Here is a 21,108-nt window from a genome sequence, read left to right as displayed (position 1 = left end):
GTTGGCTCAGGCTTTCAGAACAACAGATTGAATGTTTGGGATTGGGACACTTAGTCAGAAAAGGTGCTTGTTTTAGCTTTGGTAGAAGGTAAATGCATAAGGTAGAACAGTCCTTGAGCCACAGACCCATAACAACTCGTGAAATCTTCATCCAGCATGGCTGCTGGCCTTTTTCAAAGCTAAGTTTTCAAAGTTCTGTCCTCACCCAGCCAATGCAGTCTGAATTAATACAAAGTGGGTTTAGCTCCACAATGTTGTGCGAGACCAGCTGTGTGAAATGTAAATGCTTTAAATATGTCCCTTTATAATCTAAGAGCTAGTGTGATGTAATGGATAGAGGGTCAAACTAGGTTTTGGACGACATGAGTTAAAAACCCTGCCTGGCCATACAAACCCATTGCAGGATGGCAGTGGGAAACGACCCCTTGAACATCTCACATACCTCAAAAACCCATTGGGGGGTCACCATATGCCCAAAGCAACTTGGAAGCAAATTAAAACAACAACACTTGATCATTAATCTGCAGGTTTCAACAGCCCCACCTGTTCCACTGACTTGAGGAGTTTCTAGAAAACACTCAGAAAGCTACTCTCTTAATTCATTCAACTCAAAGGAGGAAGGTGCTTAAAGATCTCATCAGTGTTTCACACTGACAGTGCACCAAATAAGTGAAGTTTGGAAACATTGCTTCTTTGGACTATAATTCCTGTAATCTTTGTCCACAAGCATGACCAGCACCTGGGGGATTTGAAAAACTGAAGTCCCAAAAGAGCAACATTTTGAAGCTCTGCAAAGAAGATAATCCACTCACTGTTCCAAACCCTTCATATTTTACCTATCTACTTATTTTGCTGCATGGCAATATTTCCCATATCATTCTCTTTTTTAAAATCAGCTTTTTGCATTATCGAGGCTTGTTTTGACAGCCAGGATGTTTTATACTGTTTTAGAAGACATTGTTAGGGTCCATCGTTCCAGGAAGAGAGCAATACAAGCCATTTCTGCATGAGAAATGAAATTGCGACATTGCAAAAAATTATAATACATTAAATTATAACTGCTTATGCACCTGAATGCAAAACCTTTAAGAAGAAGAAAAAAGCTGAAATGAGAAGCAGCCGATATCCCCATACAATAAAAAATATATACCACCAGCAGCTGGTGATGTAAAAACCCTGGAAAACAAGATTTTTGTCCCGCTTTGACTTTGTTGACAGTTTCAACCCTGTGTCATGTGGACAGCAGGGAAAATACTGTTAAGGTAGTGCAAGAGATACTCTGTGTGAACATGTTCCGTGTAGTTGCAAGATACTGAATAGGAATAGATTGATCGAGAAATATTCTAAGGATAGAGAATTTGTAATGAGTACAGGAATACCACTCCACCTTAGCACATTCTCTACCCAACAGGGAGAGAGTGCTGTCCTATGCTTTTCTGTCTCCTTTGACTACTACTTCTGTTGTATGCCTCCCTAATCCCACCCTTTCAACACACAACATTGCACAACATTTCTCCTTGCACAACATTTCTCCACAGCAGTACTGTACTTGCACCTGCAACTACAGTACTATCTTTTGAACTGAACCTATAAGCAACAGGCAATCAAAGTTAATGTCATGTCTGGAGAAGTTCCATTTGAGTATTTCTAGAGCTCAGATGAACTAGGGATCCGGGGTTGGAGCCCAAACTGCCGAGCCCTCCAGATAAGGCTTGGTCTATGCAGGTTGTCAAAGAACTGTGTGATGTGATGCAGAAGAGTCCTGAGAAAGGGGCAGTTGAGGTTGAGTAAGTGGGTGAGGCTATGTCCACTCCAGAGACTGGCTGAATGCGAGGGATGGATTATTTCTGGAGGAGACAGATCTTTGTCAGATGGAAGAGATATAGTCTCCATAATGGTCTGGGATGGACCTGCATGTAGTTGAACTGCATCCTGAGGAGGTGTCGGTTTTGGGAGAGTCTGCTCCTGTGGAGGCTTCAGTAAAGTTTGGTCAGAGTCAGTAAAATGCTTCTTCTTCTTAGAAGATTTTGAAGGGGCATCTGGGATCTTCAAACCTGATGACTTCGGGGCTGAATCCTTAGGTTTTGAAGGCTTCAGGCTGGAATGCTTGGTGACTCATGAGGAAAAAGTGGGTTGTGGGAATGGAGCTTTTTGTGTGTCCCAAGAGGACTCCATTGGAAATGCTTTGAGGGAAGCTTCCCAAAGATGAGCCTCAAGGTGATCTAATCAGTGCCAAAGGACGGCTTTTGTGAAAACACAGCAGTGTCGACAAGACTGGGGTTCGTGCTATTTCTCCAGACACAAGAGGTAAAGTGACTGTCCGTCTGTGAGGGGCAACATCTTTCCACAATGATAGCACATTTTAAAGGGGCTTCTAGAGGCCATAAAGCGGCGAGTTGGGGGAATGAGAGGGAAAAATCCCCCTGAGGGGGGTAGAGAAAAAAAGATGAAACTCATAGTCTGGTTATTTTCAACAAGAAGAAAATCTCACAATGCAGGAAAAATGAAGACCAGGAGAAAGGTAGGCCAAAGTAAGCAAGCAAGCAAGCAGGCACACACGTATGCACTGGTGGGTGGCAGCTCCAGAAAGCTCCTAAATGCTTCCAAAGCTGTGGCAAAAAGGAAATGATGGGTGACTATCAGAGGTAGGAACAAGCAATGTGGAAGGGCGGGACCGCTAACAATCTCCTGATTTTCAGCTCTAGAAGGTTCTGAATGTTGCGCAAGCACAGAAGAGTATCACATTCATGGAGACCAAGAAGAAGAATATAATTTCAATTTGTTTTTGATTAAAATTTCCCAAAATTCATGAATGTTTTTATATTCTGTATGGAAGAAAATGAACTTTTTTAAAAAAGAAATCTGAATGTAAAGCAGGTCCAGAACTTTGAATGCTTAATTTTTAAATGACTGGATTTGAATCCCCGTTAGTGAATCCAGTTACTGCTGAATTAGGATTGCTATTTCTTTTTCTCATGAGTCATCTTTAACCCATCTTTAATGATAAGAAGCAGAACCTCTGCTCCATGCTGGGAGCTATATAGTAGGACCCCCATATCCACAGGATCAGTATCCACTGATTCACTTATCCATGGTCTGAAAATATTTTTTAAAAAAGAAAAGAAAAATCCTAGAAATATATATTTCTAAACATGAAGTTAACAGAACTGGTCACTAGAAGGAGCCATGGACCATACTATGCATAGTATTTGCTACTAAAATACTGTTCACTATAACCTGTGCTTTTCAACATCCACTGGGGTGGGGGGCTTGTCAATAATCGCCCCTAATCCCCCATAGATACATGAGTCTATGGGGGATTTGGCTAGTACTGATGGTGGAAATTTTGCTTTTGTTCAATTTTGAAAAATTCATCAAAATTTGCAGTCTCCACATACATACTCAGAATTAACTACTGTTTACAAATTCAAGAAAGGGAAACTGACAAGATTTTCCCCTCCCAATTCAGGAGCAGGCCAGGTTCTTTCATCAATGTGCAAAATAAGCACACAACGACAGAGGCTGCATGGAGGTTTATTCCAGTGCTATGGAGAGACATTTTTCACTGAGGGCTCACATGCTGCTTTTATGCCTTCTTAGGATTTGCCGCCTTTGTTCTTCTCCCCATATTTTTGCTCCAAAGCTTTTTGCAGATTAAGGTTCAGGGCATTTTTCTGGAACCATCTCCCTATGATGAAAGCATTAAGAAAAGAAAAGAAAAATAAACACCCCACCATTTGTATATTTACTACAAACTTATAAGAGTTATCCATTCTCAGGATTATAGGGTTGCCTTTGAAAGAGATTAAGTAAGGCTTTTTGAGTTTCAGTTTCTCCTACATTTGAGCTGTTTAATTTCATGTTCTCAGTGTTACCAAAATGAAGAAATTTGCACATTGTGGTAAAATAGTCCTCAATGAACTAGAAAAAAAGTTCAGATCTTCCAAACCATTTCCCTCAAACAATGGGCACAAAGTATTTTGTGCCAGTTTGTCTTAAGTCTTTAGCACGGCACCACAGGTTTCTTTTCTCCACCACCACCCTGGCTGGCTTCCCCACTCACCAGCTGGTATGTACTGCTTGTGCCCTTCCAGTCACTCAATCTTCCTGTCACTTTCCTCTCCGCCTCCTCCAGCAGCTGCCCACTCAGACTAGGAGTCACCTGCAGTGCTGCCTGTGAGTGGGCAGCTGCTGGAGGAGGCAGAGAAGGGAAGTCTGTGTTCCTGCCAGGACTGGAAGATCACACGATGGGGATAGAATGTCTGTCTGGTGACTGAGTGAACTGGTGGGGAGTGATGGGGGGAAAGGAATATTTAGCACCTGTGGTGCTGTGCCAATAACTTAATATGACCCGGCATGAAGTGCTTCATGCCCATCTCTAGTAAAGGCCAATAAAGTTGAGAGAGCAAAAAGTCAAGTGGTATCATTTGGATAGGAAAACATTTTTGCAAACTAGCCAAAAACACATAAGTGGCAGAGTCATTATTGCTGCCAGTAACTGAGAACCAGATTGCAAAAAGTTGATTTAAATATGTTTTCAGTCATATGATTAGACATGTGATAATGAGCTGTAACAGCAGTGAGCTGGGTGAAATTCAGATGTTTATATTGGGATAGTATTTATCTATAGCTCTCCTTCCTGAGTTTACTACTAGCATTTTCTTCGTCATTCTTACAATCATCCAGTAAAAACAGACTGGTATTATGACTAATCTCACATTACAGATTAGATGGAAGTTGGCTTTTTGGTGGCCTGAAAAACTCAGGATTGCTTACCTAGGTCATCAGTTTTCCTTCCATGCCAGTGTTTGGGATCCCGGACTGCTCTCTTGATAACATCTGGGGTATAGGAATCCTTCATCAGGCTTCTGCTTTCTAATGGTCCTCCTGCAAGAAAGAACACATAGGTTCTTATTTTTATTTTCAGAAGTGTCCAACCACACTTCTGAATCGAAGTGGCTGTTTCCTGGGGCAGGGGGAGCTAAAACTGTTAGCTGGAAGTTTGTGTTGGTCCTGGGGTGAAGAAGATCTTTACAAGACAATAGGTACTGATTAATTCCATCACAGTGGTGGTGATTAGGGTCTGACTGGGTGACAGGGTCCCGTTGATTGGATTCATATACATAATGACACAGGAAACCATTGTCTTTGTTTAGGCATAGAGACAGTGCACTGAACATCCTGATATATAACTTGCTCAATGGCCTCCCTTGAAACCTGTCCTTTGTTCAAGAACTACAACTCTGTGGTCAGACAAAGAATGTCCAGGAAGGGCAAAGTGTTTGTCTACTGGTTTATGGATGCTTCTATTTCTGCCGTCTATCTGACAAATAGAAGATGACCTCCAGTAGGCAAACACGTTACCCTTTCTGGACACACTATAAAAGGCATGAGACTGTTTGCTGTCTCACCGCACTTCCAGCCAACTGGCAACTTTGCAAACATTTTCTTTGTTATTATGCAACCTTTACTATCTTTTTTGATTATATAGTTTTATATATACTTTTCCAAAGACCCAATATTCCAGTTATCTCCTCTTCCACTGCAATTGATGGTGTGGGGGTGGTAATATGTTGTCATGGTTGAGATTATGTGGGTTAAAAACATGTATGAAGATGGTTTGTGTAGTTATGAGGAAATGTAAAATGGTTCCATAATGGTTCTGTGTAAAAATGATTTTGTATGATGGGAATGTTTTCTTCATGAGCCGATGGGAAGGTTCCTTGTACCCAGCCATGTCAAGAGACGATAAGGCGTGAAGACACAACATGTTGTCTAGATCCGGACTGAGATGAGGAGAAGGAAATTTCTTCTGGGAATAGAAGGTGGGATGAGAACGGACTTTCCTAATCGTCTATTGGTTAACACCTTGAGAGACGAAGAGGAAAGGTGGTGCCAAAAGAGTAGAAAATGGAGTTTGTGCCATGTGAACTGTTCCTTAGTCTATAGAGAGGCTTAGGAGCCATTTTGAATCTTTTTTCCTTATGTTAGATCAAAGGGAATTGGAATGTAGAACCTCAGAGAGGAGAGGGGGGCTATACCCTATGCCTACCTTTAAAGAAGCTTTTTAGTATTTTAGCTATATTTTTGCTTAGTGAATGATGCCTAGATTCCACTGCAATATTCTATGGAAATGTAACTTATGCTTTGCTTATGCAACAAACTGACTAAGACTTTATTTTTTCAATTAAAAATTATTCTTAAAAATCCTTAAGAATGGTCTTTTGAACAGCAAGTCTGCTGAGCCTGCTTCCAAAGAGATTGTGAGGCCACAGAATGCTAGAGTCCTATTTGCCTGAGCTTTGATAGATCTGGCGACTACAAAGCTCATGTGTCTGTTCTTGCTGAACCTAGTTAAGTGCAAGCAAGTATCTTTTAGGACAGACTTGTGAGAAGGGATCTGTAATTCTTCCTGGCTGAGGTCATTTGGACTCTGCCCAGCTGTAAAGGAGATTCAGACTCCCTAATTGCTCTCCATCCACCAGCCAAGCGCTCCCCACAAGGACGCTGGGTTGTGACATATGTTTTCCACCATTTGTACAGCACAGAGGATAAAAAATGCTGGGTTTTTTTTAATTTAATTAAATTTTATAATAAAAAGTAAAAGAAAATATTTTTAGCGCTGTTATAGTGGGTTATGTGCACAAAATTCAATGCCAGTGCAAAGTGATAACTACAGTCATAAGGGGGCGTAAGCAGGTAATTCTAGAAAAGTCTCACCTTGGAAAATGTTGGATCTCAGGTTGTAACCTAGTTCATAATAATCAGCATAAGGTGAAGGTGCCATGGGATTCTCTATTGGCTTGAATGTCCAGTCGCTGAGTCGTTTCTGCCCTTGAATCAGTCCAGCCTCACAGAGAGTACGACGTGCCTGGAAAGAAAACACACCTGTGATGGAGTTGAATTTCCCTCACCTCTCTGAATTGTAAAAGCTTGGCTAGTCAATCACAATGTTTATAACATGGCAGTATTTGCCCAGAATTAGTAATTGATTAAGTATAGCGACTGGCTGCTATTTTGTTACCATGTGATTTTCTCCTAACAGAAGTTGATTTTATCTAAATCACCGGTGATGAATTTGGTGTCTTAATTACTCTGTATCAATGGTTTAATCAATATGTCCTCTTATCCATTTGACATCAAATGAATGTCAAAGTATTGGCAGTTAACTCCTTAGTTAATAATTGAAATAATATCCATTATTATTCTGTAGTTACAGTAAGCCCCTTACAGCACAAGCCTATACATGTCTACTCCAAGAAACAACTCATATTAAATTCAGCAGGACTTACTCGTGCATAAACTTGTCTTGCTTACATAAGTGTGGAACTTTAAGTTAACCTGTATGGGGAAAAACATGAAGGGGGCCCTTTCCTGGAGTCTTTCATGGCTTTACAATAGAGACATTCCAAAATATGAAAAATGTGAGAATCAGAAGGCGAGGTTATAGTTTCTTTCCATATTCAGGATGACCCTGCTTTTCTTAGCTTTCATTTTATTGATTTTTGAGGGATCTCCCCCATTTTATTTACTGTAGCCTAAGATGCAGGTCTGCTCCTCACCTGTTGGACTACTGTTCATGCTGGTCGACTGAACCTATCAAAGTCTCCCCAGTCAGCCACATTTGGGATTTCTGGTTTTGGGGGTTTGATATATTTCCTTTATGGAGGTGTTGGTTGTTTTATTTTGATTATGATGGTGATTACGCTTTCTCCTTCCGGTGTGTTGTATTCCTGGCTGATGAACTAATGAGGATGGTGACCTGATGATAAAATGTGAATTTAAGTCTGGGGATGATTGGTTTTCTTTTATAGGTACTGTTCTTGTTTGCCCTTTTGGAGTGGACGGCTGTTTTTGATCTTGTCCCTCCTTTTTGGGACTAGTTTTGAGGGTCCTGTGGGGCTTAATTGTCTCTAATGCTATAAACCAGCACAGGGAAACTAAAATGAAAGAACCTGAAAGATTCAGGTCTTTTCAGATTTACCAAAGGACTGTTTCCCCCCAAAAAAACCAGAAGATGGAAGAAGCATCTCCTGAGAAACCCTGAAATGAAAGCAGTATGAATGTTTTCGCCCTGCACTTCCCTAATCTGTATATAGATAAGTACCCAAACCCCTATTTTGGGTTAATAAATGCTACTAGCAATCCTAGATATCAGTATGCTGCTAGTAGTATTGACTGTGTTCTTCTGCTTGCTACACTCACAACTCTGGGTGTCATAGTTATTAGGAACAGTGTTCTTTGCTTTTGCTGCAGCTGCTTCTACTTCTTAATACTTATTTAGTGCCAGTGGCATGCAATGTGATAAGTAAGCTGCTTCTCAATTTGGCATTTGATGTTTACACACTGAAAAAGGACACTGGTTGCGGATACTGAGACATTCCTACCATACTGAGCTTCTTGAAAGGTGGGATACTTATTTTCCCTACCTGCTCCTCGGAAACCAGTTTCTCCACCATAGATGTGCCAAACTTAGCCTTGATATTGGCAGGGATGAGGCTGTTTTTCTTCTCCTGAAAGGACTTTCCTTCTGCTTTCACGTCCTGCCCACTTGATGCTAGCGATTCCTGGGCACTTGGAACTTTCCCGGATTCTTTTGTGTTTTCACAGTTCCCCTTTATGGCCCTTCGGGAAGATCCAAGTAAAGGGGTCCCCAGAAGTCGATAGTGTCTGGCTGCTAATTCCCTTGTATCATTGTAGGTCTCGTCCATGTCATCTTGGCCACTGCTGGCAGGCTGCCAGGAACCTCCAGGCCTTCCCTTTTGGTGACTGGCTGCTCCCTTGGAAGTTGGGCTATCCAGACCGTCCTTCCTCCCCGCAGGCCCTTTAAGGGATCCACTGTGAAAGGAGAGTGCAGAGGGCGTTTTGGGCCTGAGGTTCTGTTTACTGTGGGTTTTTGTCTGGAAACGCTGTGTAGAAGGGGAGGTCTGTGGTGTTACTGGGGATCTCCCCATGGCTGTTCTGTTCTCTGCTGGGCCTTTGGAGTTCTTCCAGGAGGTCTTACTGGAGCTTCTCGAGGGGGGTCTTATATGGTTGGCGTGTTCTCCGGCCATGTTGTATGTGACCTGCTCCTTGTCCCCATATCCAGGCACTTCTGAAAGACAGAAGGTAGGTATACCAAAGGGAAGCAACAATGGATGGTTACAAGGGGTCCTCACTTTAAAAAAAAAGCATGTCTGTGTTCCAGATTTCCAATGCACCACACCCTTCTCTAAGATGCTCCCTTCTATGATGCACCCCACCCCAACTTTTTGGTCTTTCTCCACCACAACAATTTATATCCCATAGGTACTCAACATGCTCAGTTCTTACAGAACTAATTTCTAGGGAAAGGTGTTGCCATCTCAAGTGTTCGTTTAAAAGTTTTTATTTTTGATGTTTTTGTTCTACTTCTGCCAGATGTGGAGTCCCCAAACATGTTAATGCAAATATAGAATAAACTTTTATTGAAGAAGTCTTCAGACCATTTCAAATATGCAGTGCACAATATACAAAAGCCCAAAGACTCTCCGTTCATGAGTGAAAGGAAGGATTTCAAAGTCACTAAATCATATATATACGTATAACATTACATCAATCAAATCCTCATTCTCAGATAGACATCCAATTGTGTCTCTAACACACATTCCTGTTTCTTCTTCTTCAGTAGCACTTCCTTAGTTCCATTTCTGCCCAGCTGTTGCCACCTGAGTGGACTGTTTGAGGAAGTGGAGGGAAATAGGATGATGGCACTTGGCCACATGCCATTGTGTTTCAATTTATCAGAAAGATAACAAAATTGGTGCTCATTCAGAGGATGCAGTACAACCCTTCTCTTTTTTATATAGCATGGAAAGGCTACCTTTTTTTGAGATGAACTCAGGATATGCTGGCCAGAGCCATAAATTTAAAATATTGCATGTGCAGCAACTTGTATTGTCTCTCACCCATTCTGCTTTAAGACATGGGTGGAAGTGTCCACCAAGAAAGAAGAGGAGCAGAACGTGGCACCTCCCTAAAGAAAATGTTTCTCCTTTCAAAAAAAAAAAAAAAGGAAAGTGAATAGGGCCATAGCAGGGATATGGGCAAGTCTTTGGGTCTGAGTCCCAATGTATAACTCAATGTGGAACTGATGTTGTGGAATCATCTCTTTTTAGTGGGGAATAATCTTTTTCTGTTCATCCAGTCGGGGTGATTTAACTATGCTCCAGTTAGGCTGACATTGCTTTTGTCTTCTTTTTGCCCAGTATGATCACCTGATCTGAAGGCAAAAGGGCACTGTCAGGCGTGAGGTTTCCCTTCAGCTGAATGCCTGTTGCCAAGAGAGCAGTGTTTTTTAAAGCTTTTAAGGAAGCTCTAGAACACCATATTGCTAGGTCACTTCACTAAAAGTAAAAAAGAGGTAGAAATGGACAATTAGCACCTTGTCAAAGACACCTTCTGCTGTGTAAACCCAGCTGTCTGCCTCTGCTGATTCTTGCAAATTGTTTGACATCTGGATAGCTACAGTGATGTTACCCATGGAAACGCAATATTAGAAATTGCTGCATCCACATGTGTTTCTCTGCTCTATTGCAACCTATCTAGAATCCAGTCAGGTGTTAAGATATAAATCCACAAGAGGTCTTGAATTATATATCTGAGGGATAATTAAGTAGGGATTCGACTTTAACATGATTAGCATTCAGTTCTGGAAATTTTCACCGTATTTTACATCCTTACCTGCTGGACCATCGATGATTCTAGTGTCATGATATGCAGTGGCAGGAGTTGGAATGTCCATGTCCATAGGCACCTGGTATTTTAAAAAAAAATATATTAATTATATCAACATAGAACAGTCTTTGTCTCCTGACAAAACAGAGATCTTATTGTTAGGAGGCTCACCTGGTAGGCTGTGTTATATGGCAACTTATATGGAGTTACACTTCCCCTGAAATACCAGGTCCGTAACCTGGGTGTAATCCTGGACCCACCTCTCTCTATGGAGAAGCCAATATCAGCCAGATGTACCTTTTTCCAACTTTGGCATATTGCCTAATTATGTCTCTACATGGATAGTAAATATCTGACATTAAAGGTTGATGCATTGGTAATCTCACTAATTGATTATTGCAATGCTCTCTACATGGGGCTGCCCTTGAAGATGAAAATGGAAGAATGCAGCAGCCCAGTTAGTATCTGGGGCATCTAATTTAGATCATATTTCTTTGATCCTGGCCAGCCTGCATTGGCTCCCTGTAGGCTTCTGTGCCAAATGCAAAGTCTTGGTGTTGATATTCAAAGCCCTAAACAGTTTGGAATCCTGCTACCTGTCACAGCATCTCTCCCAAAGAACAGCTGCCCATTTCACCCATTCCTCTCAGGTCTTGCTGTTACGGATGGCTACACTGAAGTCAGCCCAAATGATGTTAAATAGGAACTGGGACTTCTTGATGGTGCCCCTGTCTTTGTAGAACTCACTCTCAGCTGAGATTTGCTAGGCCCCTCCTCCAAGATCTTTTGCAAGTTAGTTAAGGCAAAGCTCTTTAAAGAAACCTTTAATAACATTCTTCCCCTGCTGTAGTTGTTCTGTTTAGCCTCATCTGTATTATCTACTTCAGTTATCACCGCATGGCTTCACTACCACTGTCCTTTATTATTTTTGATATATTAGTTTTAATTTACTATTTGCTTGCTGGGCTGGGGTGGGGGGTGGGATTTTAATTTTGCTGTAAACTACCAGGGTAGTGGCTCCTTACTGAACAGACAGTATAGAAATTGGATGAATGAATGAATGAATGAATGAATGAATGAATGAATGAATGAATGAATGAATGAAATAAAATATTTAGTGCAAACAGGAATCTGTCTGAGAAAAGGGCTTGTTTGTGGCTACAGAGTGAATCATGTCTAAACCAAGATTCCAACCTATACCTGAAACTCATAAGTCTCCCTTTCATTGTGACAGTATGCCAGCTATCCTGTAGATGTCTCCAGATTTCAACTTCATTGTCTATAAATCTTATAATGCTTTATGAAAAATAAATATCTTGTATATCTACTTCAGCACATTGCCATTACCTCTTTTTATTTTGTCACATTACAATATATACATGGCAACTGGTTTGAAAATGGATAGAACCTGTGTTCCCTATCACCAGCCTATGTAGCTTTTTATTTAATATCTGCCTTCATTGCAGTTCTGCCTTTATGACCTGAGAATGGGCCTGCATTTATGACAGTAAGCGGTAACAGTCTGTTATTTAATCTGGATGACTTTAGTTCAGTTACTCATTATCTCGCAATTCAAGCAGCCTCACAGTGCTGGTTTTCTTGCTGGCTTTGTTCAAAACAAACTGCCAGAAAAGTAAGAAGGAAAAATTTGATTTCCAGAAACTTACAAAACAAAACAAAAACTGTTCTGTTTAACTGAACAGGGAGATTTTTCTTTTGAGCTCTGTCCCATAATTCCCTCAGAACTCTTGGCTTCCATACGCTGGGGCCAACAGGAGGCTCAGGTCCATGCAGATACTAGAACCCAAGGCTTCAAAAGCTGCCAACCTTGTCCGGGAACAAAAATCTCCTCACGACACACACATACATAGGCAGTTTATTTTTATTTTTATTTTTTATAAATCTTCCCCTTTACTGCTAGCTAGTCTCTGTGGCCAGAAATAAGACCTTTGGATAGAGGGGTGGGTGGGTGGGTGGGGGGAGGTGGGATGGATTTAAATCAGTGGATGAGGAAAGGAAGGATTGAATATCTCCTTGCAATTACTGCTCCACCAGTTCCTTTTGTTTATGGTATATCACAAAATGGGGGGTAGCAGGGTGAGTGAAGATTTTTTTTTTGTTTACTGGGGCAATTAAATGGTTTCTCCTTTCTCAAAATTTCAAAAGCAGGGCATGAAAAAGTTCCTTTTTTGGAGTACAACTCCCAGCTGGCTAGTGTTTTTTTTTTTAAGTTACAGTCCCACAAAAATAGTATTTTCAAGCTCTGCCAAAATAATAATGCTCTTGGGATTGCCAATAATGTTTAGATAAGGCGAGCAAGAGATGATCTTGCATCTTTGTTGCTGCTCCCAGACTTTGGAACTCCCTGCCACAGGAGGCCAGGCTGGCCCCATCTTTGCTGTCCTTTCTCTTTAGGCAAGCTTTCTATCTATGACTGGCTGCCTGAGTGGGATTTTTAAATGGGTTCTTGCGCCTTACTCCACTGAATGTGTTTTTGGTATTGCATTTTTTTCACTGTCTCTTAGTGTGGTGTTTGTTTGATCCCTTTAAGTATTTCTATACTTGCTGTTTTTAGCTTTAAATATTGTCTTTTAATTATGTAATCCACTTTGGGTCTTTTTTAAGGAGAAAGGTGCAGTTAAAAATATTTTAAATAAATAATTAAATAAAATCCTGCCTCCCACTTTATAGCTTTCAAATCAATTGCCTTCAAGTCAGCTCCAGTACCAGTTTTCCCCCATGAAAACAGAAAACATTTTCTCTTCCTGCCCACAGAGTCACAATCTAAACATGACATCAAAAAAGGGCATGGGGTGGGAAAACAAGCAAACATTTACATAACTACAAAAACAGACATAAAATTATAGTGAGAGTGGAGCAAGATAAAATGTCAATTTTCAATTATTACTTAAGAGTGAGACAAGGATCAGTCTGGTTGAATACTTAAATGATGAATTCCATGTGAAGAAGATACTGTACAAAGAATCAGAATATCTATGGATAATTGCAGCTTCTGATTCTGACTTTTCAATATCCAATTTTCAGAGCTGTTAAAATGTATAAAGCATCAATATTGAAGTTGATGTTTATAATATAATTTTACACTATTTCTAAGTGATGTGTTTTTAATTTTTGAAGCTTTGCTTTAGATATGTTAGGTAGGAAGAAATAGGAAAAAAAGAAAATCCTCCCTAGCCTTAGAAGTAACAAATATATCTTATTTATTGTTGTTTAGTCATTAAGTCGTGTCCGACTCTTCGTGACCCTATAGACCAGAGCATGCCAGGCCCTTTGTCTTCCACTGCCTCCTGGAGTTGGGTCAAATTCATTCTGGTAGCTTCGATGACACTGTCCAACCATCTCGTCCGCTGTCATCCTCTTCTCCTCTTGCCTTCACACTTTCCCAAAATCAGGGAGTCTTCCCTTCTCATGAGATGGTCAAAGTATTGGAGCCTCAGCTTCAGGATCTCTCCTTCCAGTGAGCACTCAGGGTTGACTTCCTTCAGAATTGACAGGTTTGTTCTCCTTGCAGTCCAGGGGACTCTCAAGAGTCTCCTCCACCACCAGAATTCAAAAGCACCAATTCTTTGGCAGTCAGCCTTCTTTATGGCCCAGCTCTCAGTTCCATGCATTGCTACTGGAAAAGCCATAGCTTTGACTATGCAAACCTTTGTCGGCAAGGCTATGTCTCTGCTTTTTAAGATGCCATCTAGGTTTGTCATCGCTATCCTCCCAAGAAGCAGGTGTCTTTTAATTTTGTGGCTGCTGTCATCATCTGCAGTGATCATGGAGTCCAAGAAAGTAAAATCTATCACTGCCTCCATATCTTCCCCTTCTATTTGCCAGGAGGTGACGGGACATGACCTTAGTTTTTCTGATGTTGAACATCAGACCATTTTTTGTGCTCTCCTCTTTCACCCTTATTAAGAGGTTCTTTCTCAATTTTCCCTATCTCCCTTGCATTTTGTTTCTCTTCTCTTCTCTGCTATTTGTAAGGCCTCATCGGAGAGCTACATTGCTTTCTTGCATTTCCTTTTCTTTGGGATGGTTTTTGTTGCTGCCTCCTGTACAATATTACGAGCCTCCATCCATAGTTCTTTGGGCACTCTGTTCACCAAATCTAGTGCCTTAAATCTGTTCTTCACTTCCACTTTGTATTCATAAGGGATTTGGTTTAGATTATACCTGACTAGCCCAGTGGTTTTTCCTAATTTCTTCAGTTGAAGCTTGAGTTTTGCTCTAAGAAGCTGATGATCAGAGCCACAATCAGCTCCAGGTCTCGTATAGAGCTTCTCCTTCTTTGGCTACAGAGAACATAATCAATCTGATTTCGCTATTGCCCATCTGGTGATGTCTATGTGTAGAGTTGCCTCTTATGTTGTTGGAAAACCATGTTTGTGATGACCAGCTTGTTCTCTTGACAAAACTCTACAGTATTAGCTTTTGCCCTGCTTCATTTTGAACTCCAAGGTCAAACTTACCTGTTGTTCCTTTTATCTCATGACTCCCTAACTTTAGCATTTCAATCTCCTGTAATGAGAATAATATCTTTCTTTGGTGTCAGTTCTAGAAGGTTTTGTAAGTCTTCATAGAACTGGTCAGTTTCAGCCTCTTCAGCATTGGTGGTTGATGCATAAACTTGGATTACAGTGATGTTGAAAGGTCTGCCTTGGATTCGTATTCTATCATTTTTGAGATTGTATCCCAGTACAGCTTTTCCCACTCTTTTGTTGACTATCATGGTGACTCAATTTCTTCTATGGGATTCTTGCCCACAATAGTAGATATGAATTGAATTCACCCATTCCCACCTATTTTAGTTCACTGACGCCAGGATGTCAATGTTTATTCTTGCCATCTCCTGTATGACCACATCCAGCTTACCAAGATTCATAGATTTTACATTCCTGGTTCCCATGCAGTATTTTTCTTTGCATCAGACTTTCCTTTCACCTCCATGCACATATGCAGCTGAGCATCCTTTCGGCTTTGGCCCAACCACTTCATTAGCTCTGGAGCTACTTGTCCTTGTCCTCCACTCTTCGTCAGTAGCATGTTGGACACCTTCCGACCTGAGGGGCTCATCTTCCAGCGTAATATCTTTTAGACTTTTGTTTCTGTCCATGGAGTTTTCTTGTCAAAGATACTGGAGTGGCATTGCCAGTTCCTGCTCCAGGTGGATCATGTTTAGTCAGAACTCTCCACTATGACCTGTCCATCTTGGGTGTCCCTGCATGGTATGGCCCACAGCTTCTCTGAATTACTCAAGCCCCATCACCACGACAAGGCAGCAATCCGTGAAGGGTTTATTACATACACAAAAAAAGCCTTTGGCTTTAATGATAAAACATGAGGGGAAAAGAATAATATTATGTCCTTGTTACTCAACAGATAAGTCAGAGATGCTGTTAATACCAACATGTTGTTTTCTAATTATTTATTTGTCCCACCCCCTCCTCCTTTTTTTAATGACAACCTTTGGTCACTGTAGACAGCTACACTAGTCATATCTAGGAGAAATAAGATTTGCAAATAGGGGCCTACACATGCTGGTTCTTCCTTGCTTCTGACATGCCCCTGATCCCTGTGCTTGACATAATCTCTCAAAGGTCTTTACAAATTCTTATTATTTTACACTAATGTTCACTAACCTTCTTTCTTATTGGTTACAAATCATCTCAACTCACATTTATGCCATGTTATCATATTGTTTTGATGTAAAAAGCATGAGCGAAAGAGTGTGGATTGCTCACAATATTGGGAAATCTTCCTGAGCCTGTAATGAAATATTTCAGCTTCTACTAACTCTTGTGGCTGATTCATTATAGTCCATTTAGATGTAAGAAAGCAAAATTATTGCTAAATTCCTCATTGTTTCTGTGACATCTGAATGTTCTAAAGCAGTGGTCCCCAACCTTGGGCCTCCAGATGTTCTTCGAGTACAACTCCCAGAAGCCTTCACCACCACTTCTGCTGGCCAGGGTTTCTGGGAGCTGAAGTCCAAGAACATCTGCAGGCCCAAGGTTGGGGACCATTGTTCTAAAGGACAGTCAAAAACAAGAAGTGAATCATATTTGTACTTGAGATATTTTCTTTTCCATCTCTTAGAAGCTGTATCCAGTATAGCCAACATTAAGTAATTATGAGAGTTGTAGACTGAGACATTTAGGAGACCAAAGGTTTAGCATTAAACTAGAGAGTCAGCATTTTCTTTGTTCTCCCTGAACAGTCTGAGCAAGTTGCTCTTTTGCACAGCATCTCCCAGAATGGCCATCCAGCCTGGTGGATCCTGAGAGCTGTAGTCTTAAAATAACAAATTTCCCAAGCTCTTAATGAGCTTGACTACCCCTCCCCCCAGGTTTTCACCTGAGTCGCATCCTCTACATGGCTGGCATTTCCTGGGGAAGACGACATGAAACAGCAATCCCATTGGAGCAAGTTACTACCAATTTCCTCTAGCTGCTGTAGGTATTGGAGAACAGGACTAAATTCTGTTGACTCCTTGGCTGAGGTATCAGCCTTTTCCTCAGGCTGCGGTAGTTGTTGGTGCAAGGCAGTAAACTCTTCCGGGTGCTGTAGGTATCGTAGCACAGGGCTAATCTCCTCAGCCCCCTCTGCATACTGGAACAAGGGACTAGTCATATTTGGCTCTTGTTTGCTGTCACGTGAGGGGCTAAGACCCTCAAGTTCCCCCAGATTCTGAAAGAAGCCGCTAGTCTCCTTACGGCAACATATATATTGTCTGGCCAGTTTCACAACACCTCTGGCTGGGAAGAGCAGCACTATGATAATAAATGAGCTATATAAATGCCATGCAGGTCCCAGGGATGCCAACCAGATGTGGCTCCAAATGAGTTGCCAGAGGTGGCCAAGGAGAAGCCCACATGCCTGCCACATGTGGCCTGGACCAGCAGCAAGAGAGCAGCAAGACTCACTGCACTGATCTGTGCCTAAAAAACTAAGCCCCTTTGTGTAGGTCATAAGACCCTCAGCAGCTTTCTTTGTGTGTAACTCCCTATTGGTGGGGGAGGGGTTATATAAATATATATGGTATATTTGCCTCTGAAGTGCCCAGAACTTATGTCCTCCTCATAAACATGAGCCTCACCTCTTCCATGGTCTCATCTGAGGTGCCAAAGTAGTTCTTGAAAGTCAAGCAGGTCCTTGCCTAGACTAGAAGTGGAGACAAAGAGGTGGAACTGCAAGGAATCACCAAGGAGGGTTGCTAAGGAACCACCATTCCTCATCTGTGAGCTGTGGTTGTCCTGGGAACCCACATAAACAGAGGTACCATCTGAATTTTATATTTGGTAGCTAAAGAGAAGTTCACATACTAAGAGGGTTTGGGGTAAGATTTCCCAACTCTTGTCATGTAATGATGGTAATTATTTTGAGAATTTGTTTGTTAGTTCGAGAATAGATATTTGTTTGTTTAATTGTTGATCGTTTCTATACCTCCTTTCCTATACACCCACCTCATCTTAAGGAATAAAACATAAGACAGTTATATAATTAAAATATATCATCCTTCTTTACTAGGATGTCAAGGTACTTTTAAGTATCTACACAAACAAATTCCTAGAGACAGAAAAGTCTACAACTACCAAAGTTTTCAACATCTTCCTCAAATGTTCCGGGGGGAGGGGGCTCCATACCTTCAAGTATCAGAATGGGGTTACTGCCTTTCATGTTACATGATGGAGGAAAATGGACCCTCAGAAATTGCCCTCCCGCAAGAAAATCTAATGCTGAACTATGTTGGGTCAGAAGAGGACAGAGGTGTAGCGGGAGGATAACACTAGCCTCCCATAAAGCTCCTATTTGAAAGATGTCCCCACCAAACTGCTCTACTACTACTATTACTATTACTACTACTACTACTACTACTACTACTACTACTACTACTACTACTACTACTATTATTATTATTATTATTATTATTTATTTATTTATTTATTTATTTATTTATTTATTTATTTATTTATTTATTTATTTACTATGGGGGGCAGAGGAGTAATGGCACAGTAACTGTTATCTTTTGCAAGAAAGTTATACCACCTTCAGGAGAAGAGATTATTTTTGTATCTGAAGTGCTCAGAACCTATCTTCAAATGAAACAAGCGTAAGGGGAATAATTTATATCCCCTCAGCAACATTGCCCTGATCCAATGTTACTCCTGTATCTCTATGGATGCTTAAAACAAACAAAAAAACTGAAAACAAACAAGAAACAGCAACACTGGGAGGTCCAATGAAGCTTCTCTTGGGTCATGTATGGTTTGGCTTCAAATCCCACAGACACTATTCAGGAATTAAGTACATTGAGGTTGATAGAACATTCCCCACTTAAAGGTTGAATTCTCAGAGCTCTACCACATTACAACATCCAGCAGCTTTTGCAGAAGTTACTACAATCAATTTTTGAGTTATTTCCTGCTGGTCACATGATGTAAAACTAAGCGTCAGACAATGTAGTCAAATTTCATAGTCATTTGTTGCATTTTGTTCTGTCAGCAAAATCTATGGCTTTTCTGTGCCAATTTCCCATGCGTTGCTTCCTCCCCCATCCCCATCCGACAGCTTTTTTGGTTCTGTGTGATTGCCTATATCAGTCTGAAAGGGGCAGTGGGGGGTCTCCTTGGTGATGGTGACATTTTCAGTGGAGTGCAATATGGCAGGTAAGTTGGAACACCTCTCTCTAATGAGCACCTCTCCTCTTTCCATGAAAGTCTTTGGTTTTAAAAATTGTTATGGTCCCATGAAATGCAGCATTGCATGAAATCAGCAGTGTATCATCTGTTGAATTTTTTTAAAAGGAAAAGAGTTAAGGATAAGGGGAATAGGTAAGGAGGAGATTGGTGTTACTAGGATGGGAGGTTCTCATGGTCTTGTTCTGTCAGGCAGATCTGAGTTCAATCCCGACAGATTTAGGTAGCTGGCTCAAGGCTGACTCAGCCTTCCATCCTTCCGAAGTTACCATGTTTTCCCCAAAATAAGACCGGATCTTATATTAATTTTTGCTTCAAAAACGCATTAGGGCTTATTTTCAGGGGATGTTTTATTTTTCTCCTGTACAACTACATTTATTCCAATACAGTCATGTCATCTTCTTCTGGTTGCTGCACAATGGTGGAGGGTGGGGTTTCACTTAACTGGGGCTTATTTTTTGGGTAGGGCTTATATTACAAGCATTCTGAAAAATCATACTAGGGCTTATTTTCAGGTGAGGGCTTATTTTCGGGGAAACAGGGTAGTAAGATGAGCAGCCAGCTCCCTGGTGGGCAAAGTGTTGTTTGCATAATTACATTGTAAACAACCTAGAGAGTACTTTAGCACCATGGTGTGGTTATATAAGTCAAAATAACATTTTGGCCAGTGCGCTATATGCTCTCAACTACAGGATTTTCTGAATTGAGTCAACAAGGCAGGCTTGCTGGGCAGTAGGGCTGAAAAAATTTGCTCACATAGGACAGCTCTTCTCCTTGTATTCATTTGAATGTGAACGAGAGCACTTCTTTCCCACACGAAGAGAACTATGGGGCACCCAGCCTAGCAAATTTACCATACCAGGGTTTCATTTGTACCATTCCATGAAAGTATTATGAATCAGCAGAATAAACACTTTGGAGCTGAGCATTGAAATTATTGGCAATGGTTATGGTTACTCTAAGCCTAACTTAAAAGTGGTTACTTCAGCCCAGGGATGTTGCTATAATGATCCGTGTAGTCTCTGACATTCTCCTTCTGTGTTTTTTCCCCTCACATCCACTATGATCAATGTGCTTAAGCATACTATTGGATCCTGGTCAATGTGCTTTAAAAGGGTGTGCTGACCTTCAGTCTTCTGGTAGGCTGTAGTATTTTACTTCCTTTTGTCTAATGAAAACACTGGGTTTGAATCAAAACAGATGGATTTCACATCTTATATTTGGTCACTGATTTTCTCTTCTTCCTTCCCTCATGGAAGGAATCTGATGTAATCTGGGAATTGATAGTTGAGCAACAGAAGTTTTGATGTAAATCTGCTTCAAATGGCAGATTTTGAACTCAAACTGATGGTGGGAAATGCTGTCACTCAATTTTTTGGAGGACCACACATTATACTAACTTAAAGAGTGGACCACTCATATGGAAAAGATGAAAGAAAGGATGTGATGTGTGAAATCAAAGGGGTAAATTTTTCTTAGTGCCTCCATAGAAACCATTGGTAGACACCTTAAGCCAGCAAAAGAAAGAACAAGGAATAATAAGAATTAGAGCAAATCACATGGAACTTGAAACTATATATTGCTATGGGATCCAGGCAGCCAACTGTGTTCTCCTTCTAGATAGTTGATACCTCCTTTCTGCATGTAAGCTGCACAAGCATCTATACTCACACTTGTGCAACAGATATAGAGGGAATTATGAAAA

At 40.9% G+C, this 21,108-nt stretch overlaps 1 protein-coding gene across 2 annotated transcripts; it reads right to left on the bottom strand.

Annotated features, from left to right (window-relative positions):
* Positions 1–3,518: 3,518 nt before the first annotated feature.
* On the bottom strand, positions 3,519–17,938 carry CIMIP4 (ciliary microtubule inner protein 4). 2 transcript variants are annotated; one of them, XM_020787656.3, is made up of 6 exons: positions 17,804–17,938; positions 10,702–10,774; positions 8,430–9,094; positions 6,721–6,871; positions 4,777–4,887; positions 3,519–3,688 (listed from the first exon to the last, which is right to left on the bottom strand). In XM_020787656.3, the coding sequence occupies exons 1-6, from the start codon at positions 17,810–17,812 to the stop codon at positions 3,597–3,599; spliced, it is 1,101 nt and encodes a 366-aa protein (XP_020643315.3). In that variant the 5' UTR covers positions 17,813–17,938; the 3' UTR covers positions 3,519–3,596. The 2 variants fall into 2 exon arrangements, with proteins under 2 accessions (XP_020643315.3, XP_072856169.2); XM_073000068.2 differs by having other exon boundaries at positions 8,430–9,091.
* Positions 17,939–21,108: the final 3,170 nt, after the last annotated feature.

Source organism: Pogona vitticeps, chromosome 5, assembly GCF_051106095.1.
Source record: "Pogona vitticeps strain Pit_001003342236 chromosome 5, PviZW2.1, whole genome shotgun sequence".
NCBI classification, from domain to species: Eukaryota; Metazoa; Chordata; class Lepidosauria; order Squamata; family Agamidae; genus Pogona; species Pogona vitticeps.
Note: the sequence above shows the minus strand (reverse complement) of the source record. Positions and strands in the feature narration are given on the sequence as shown.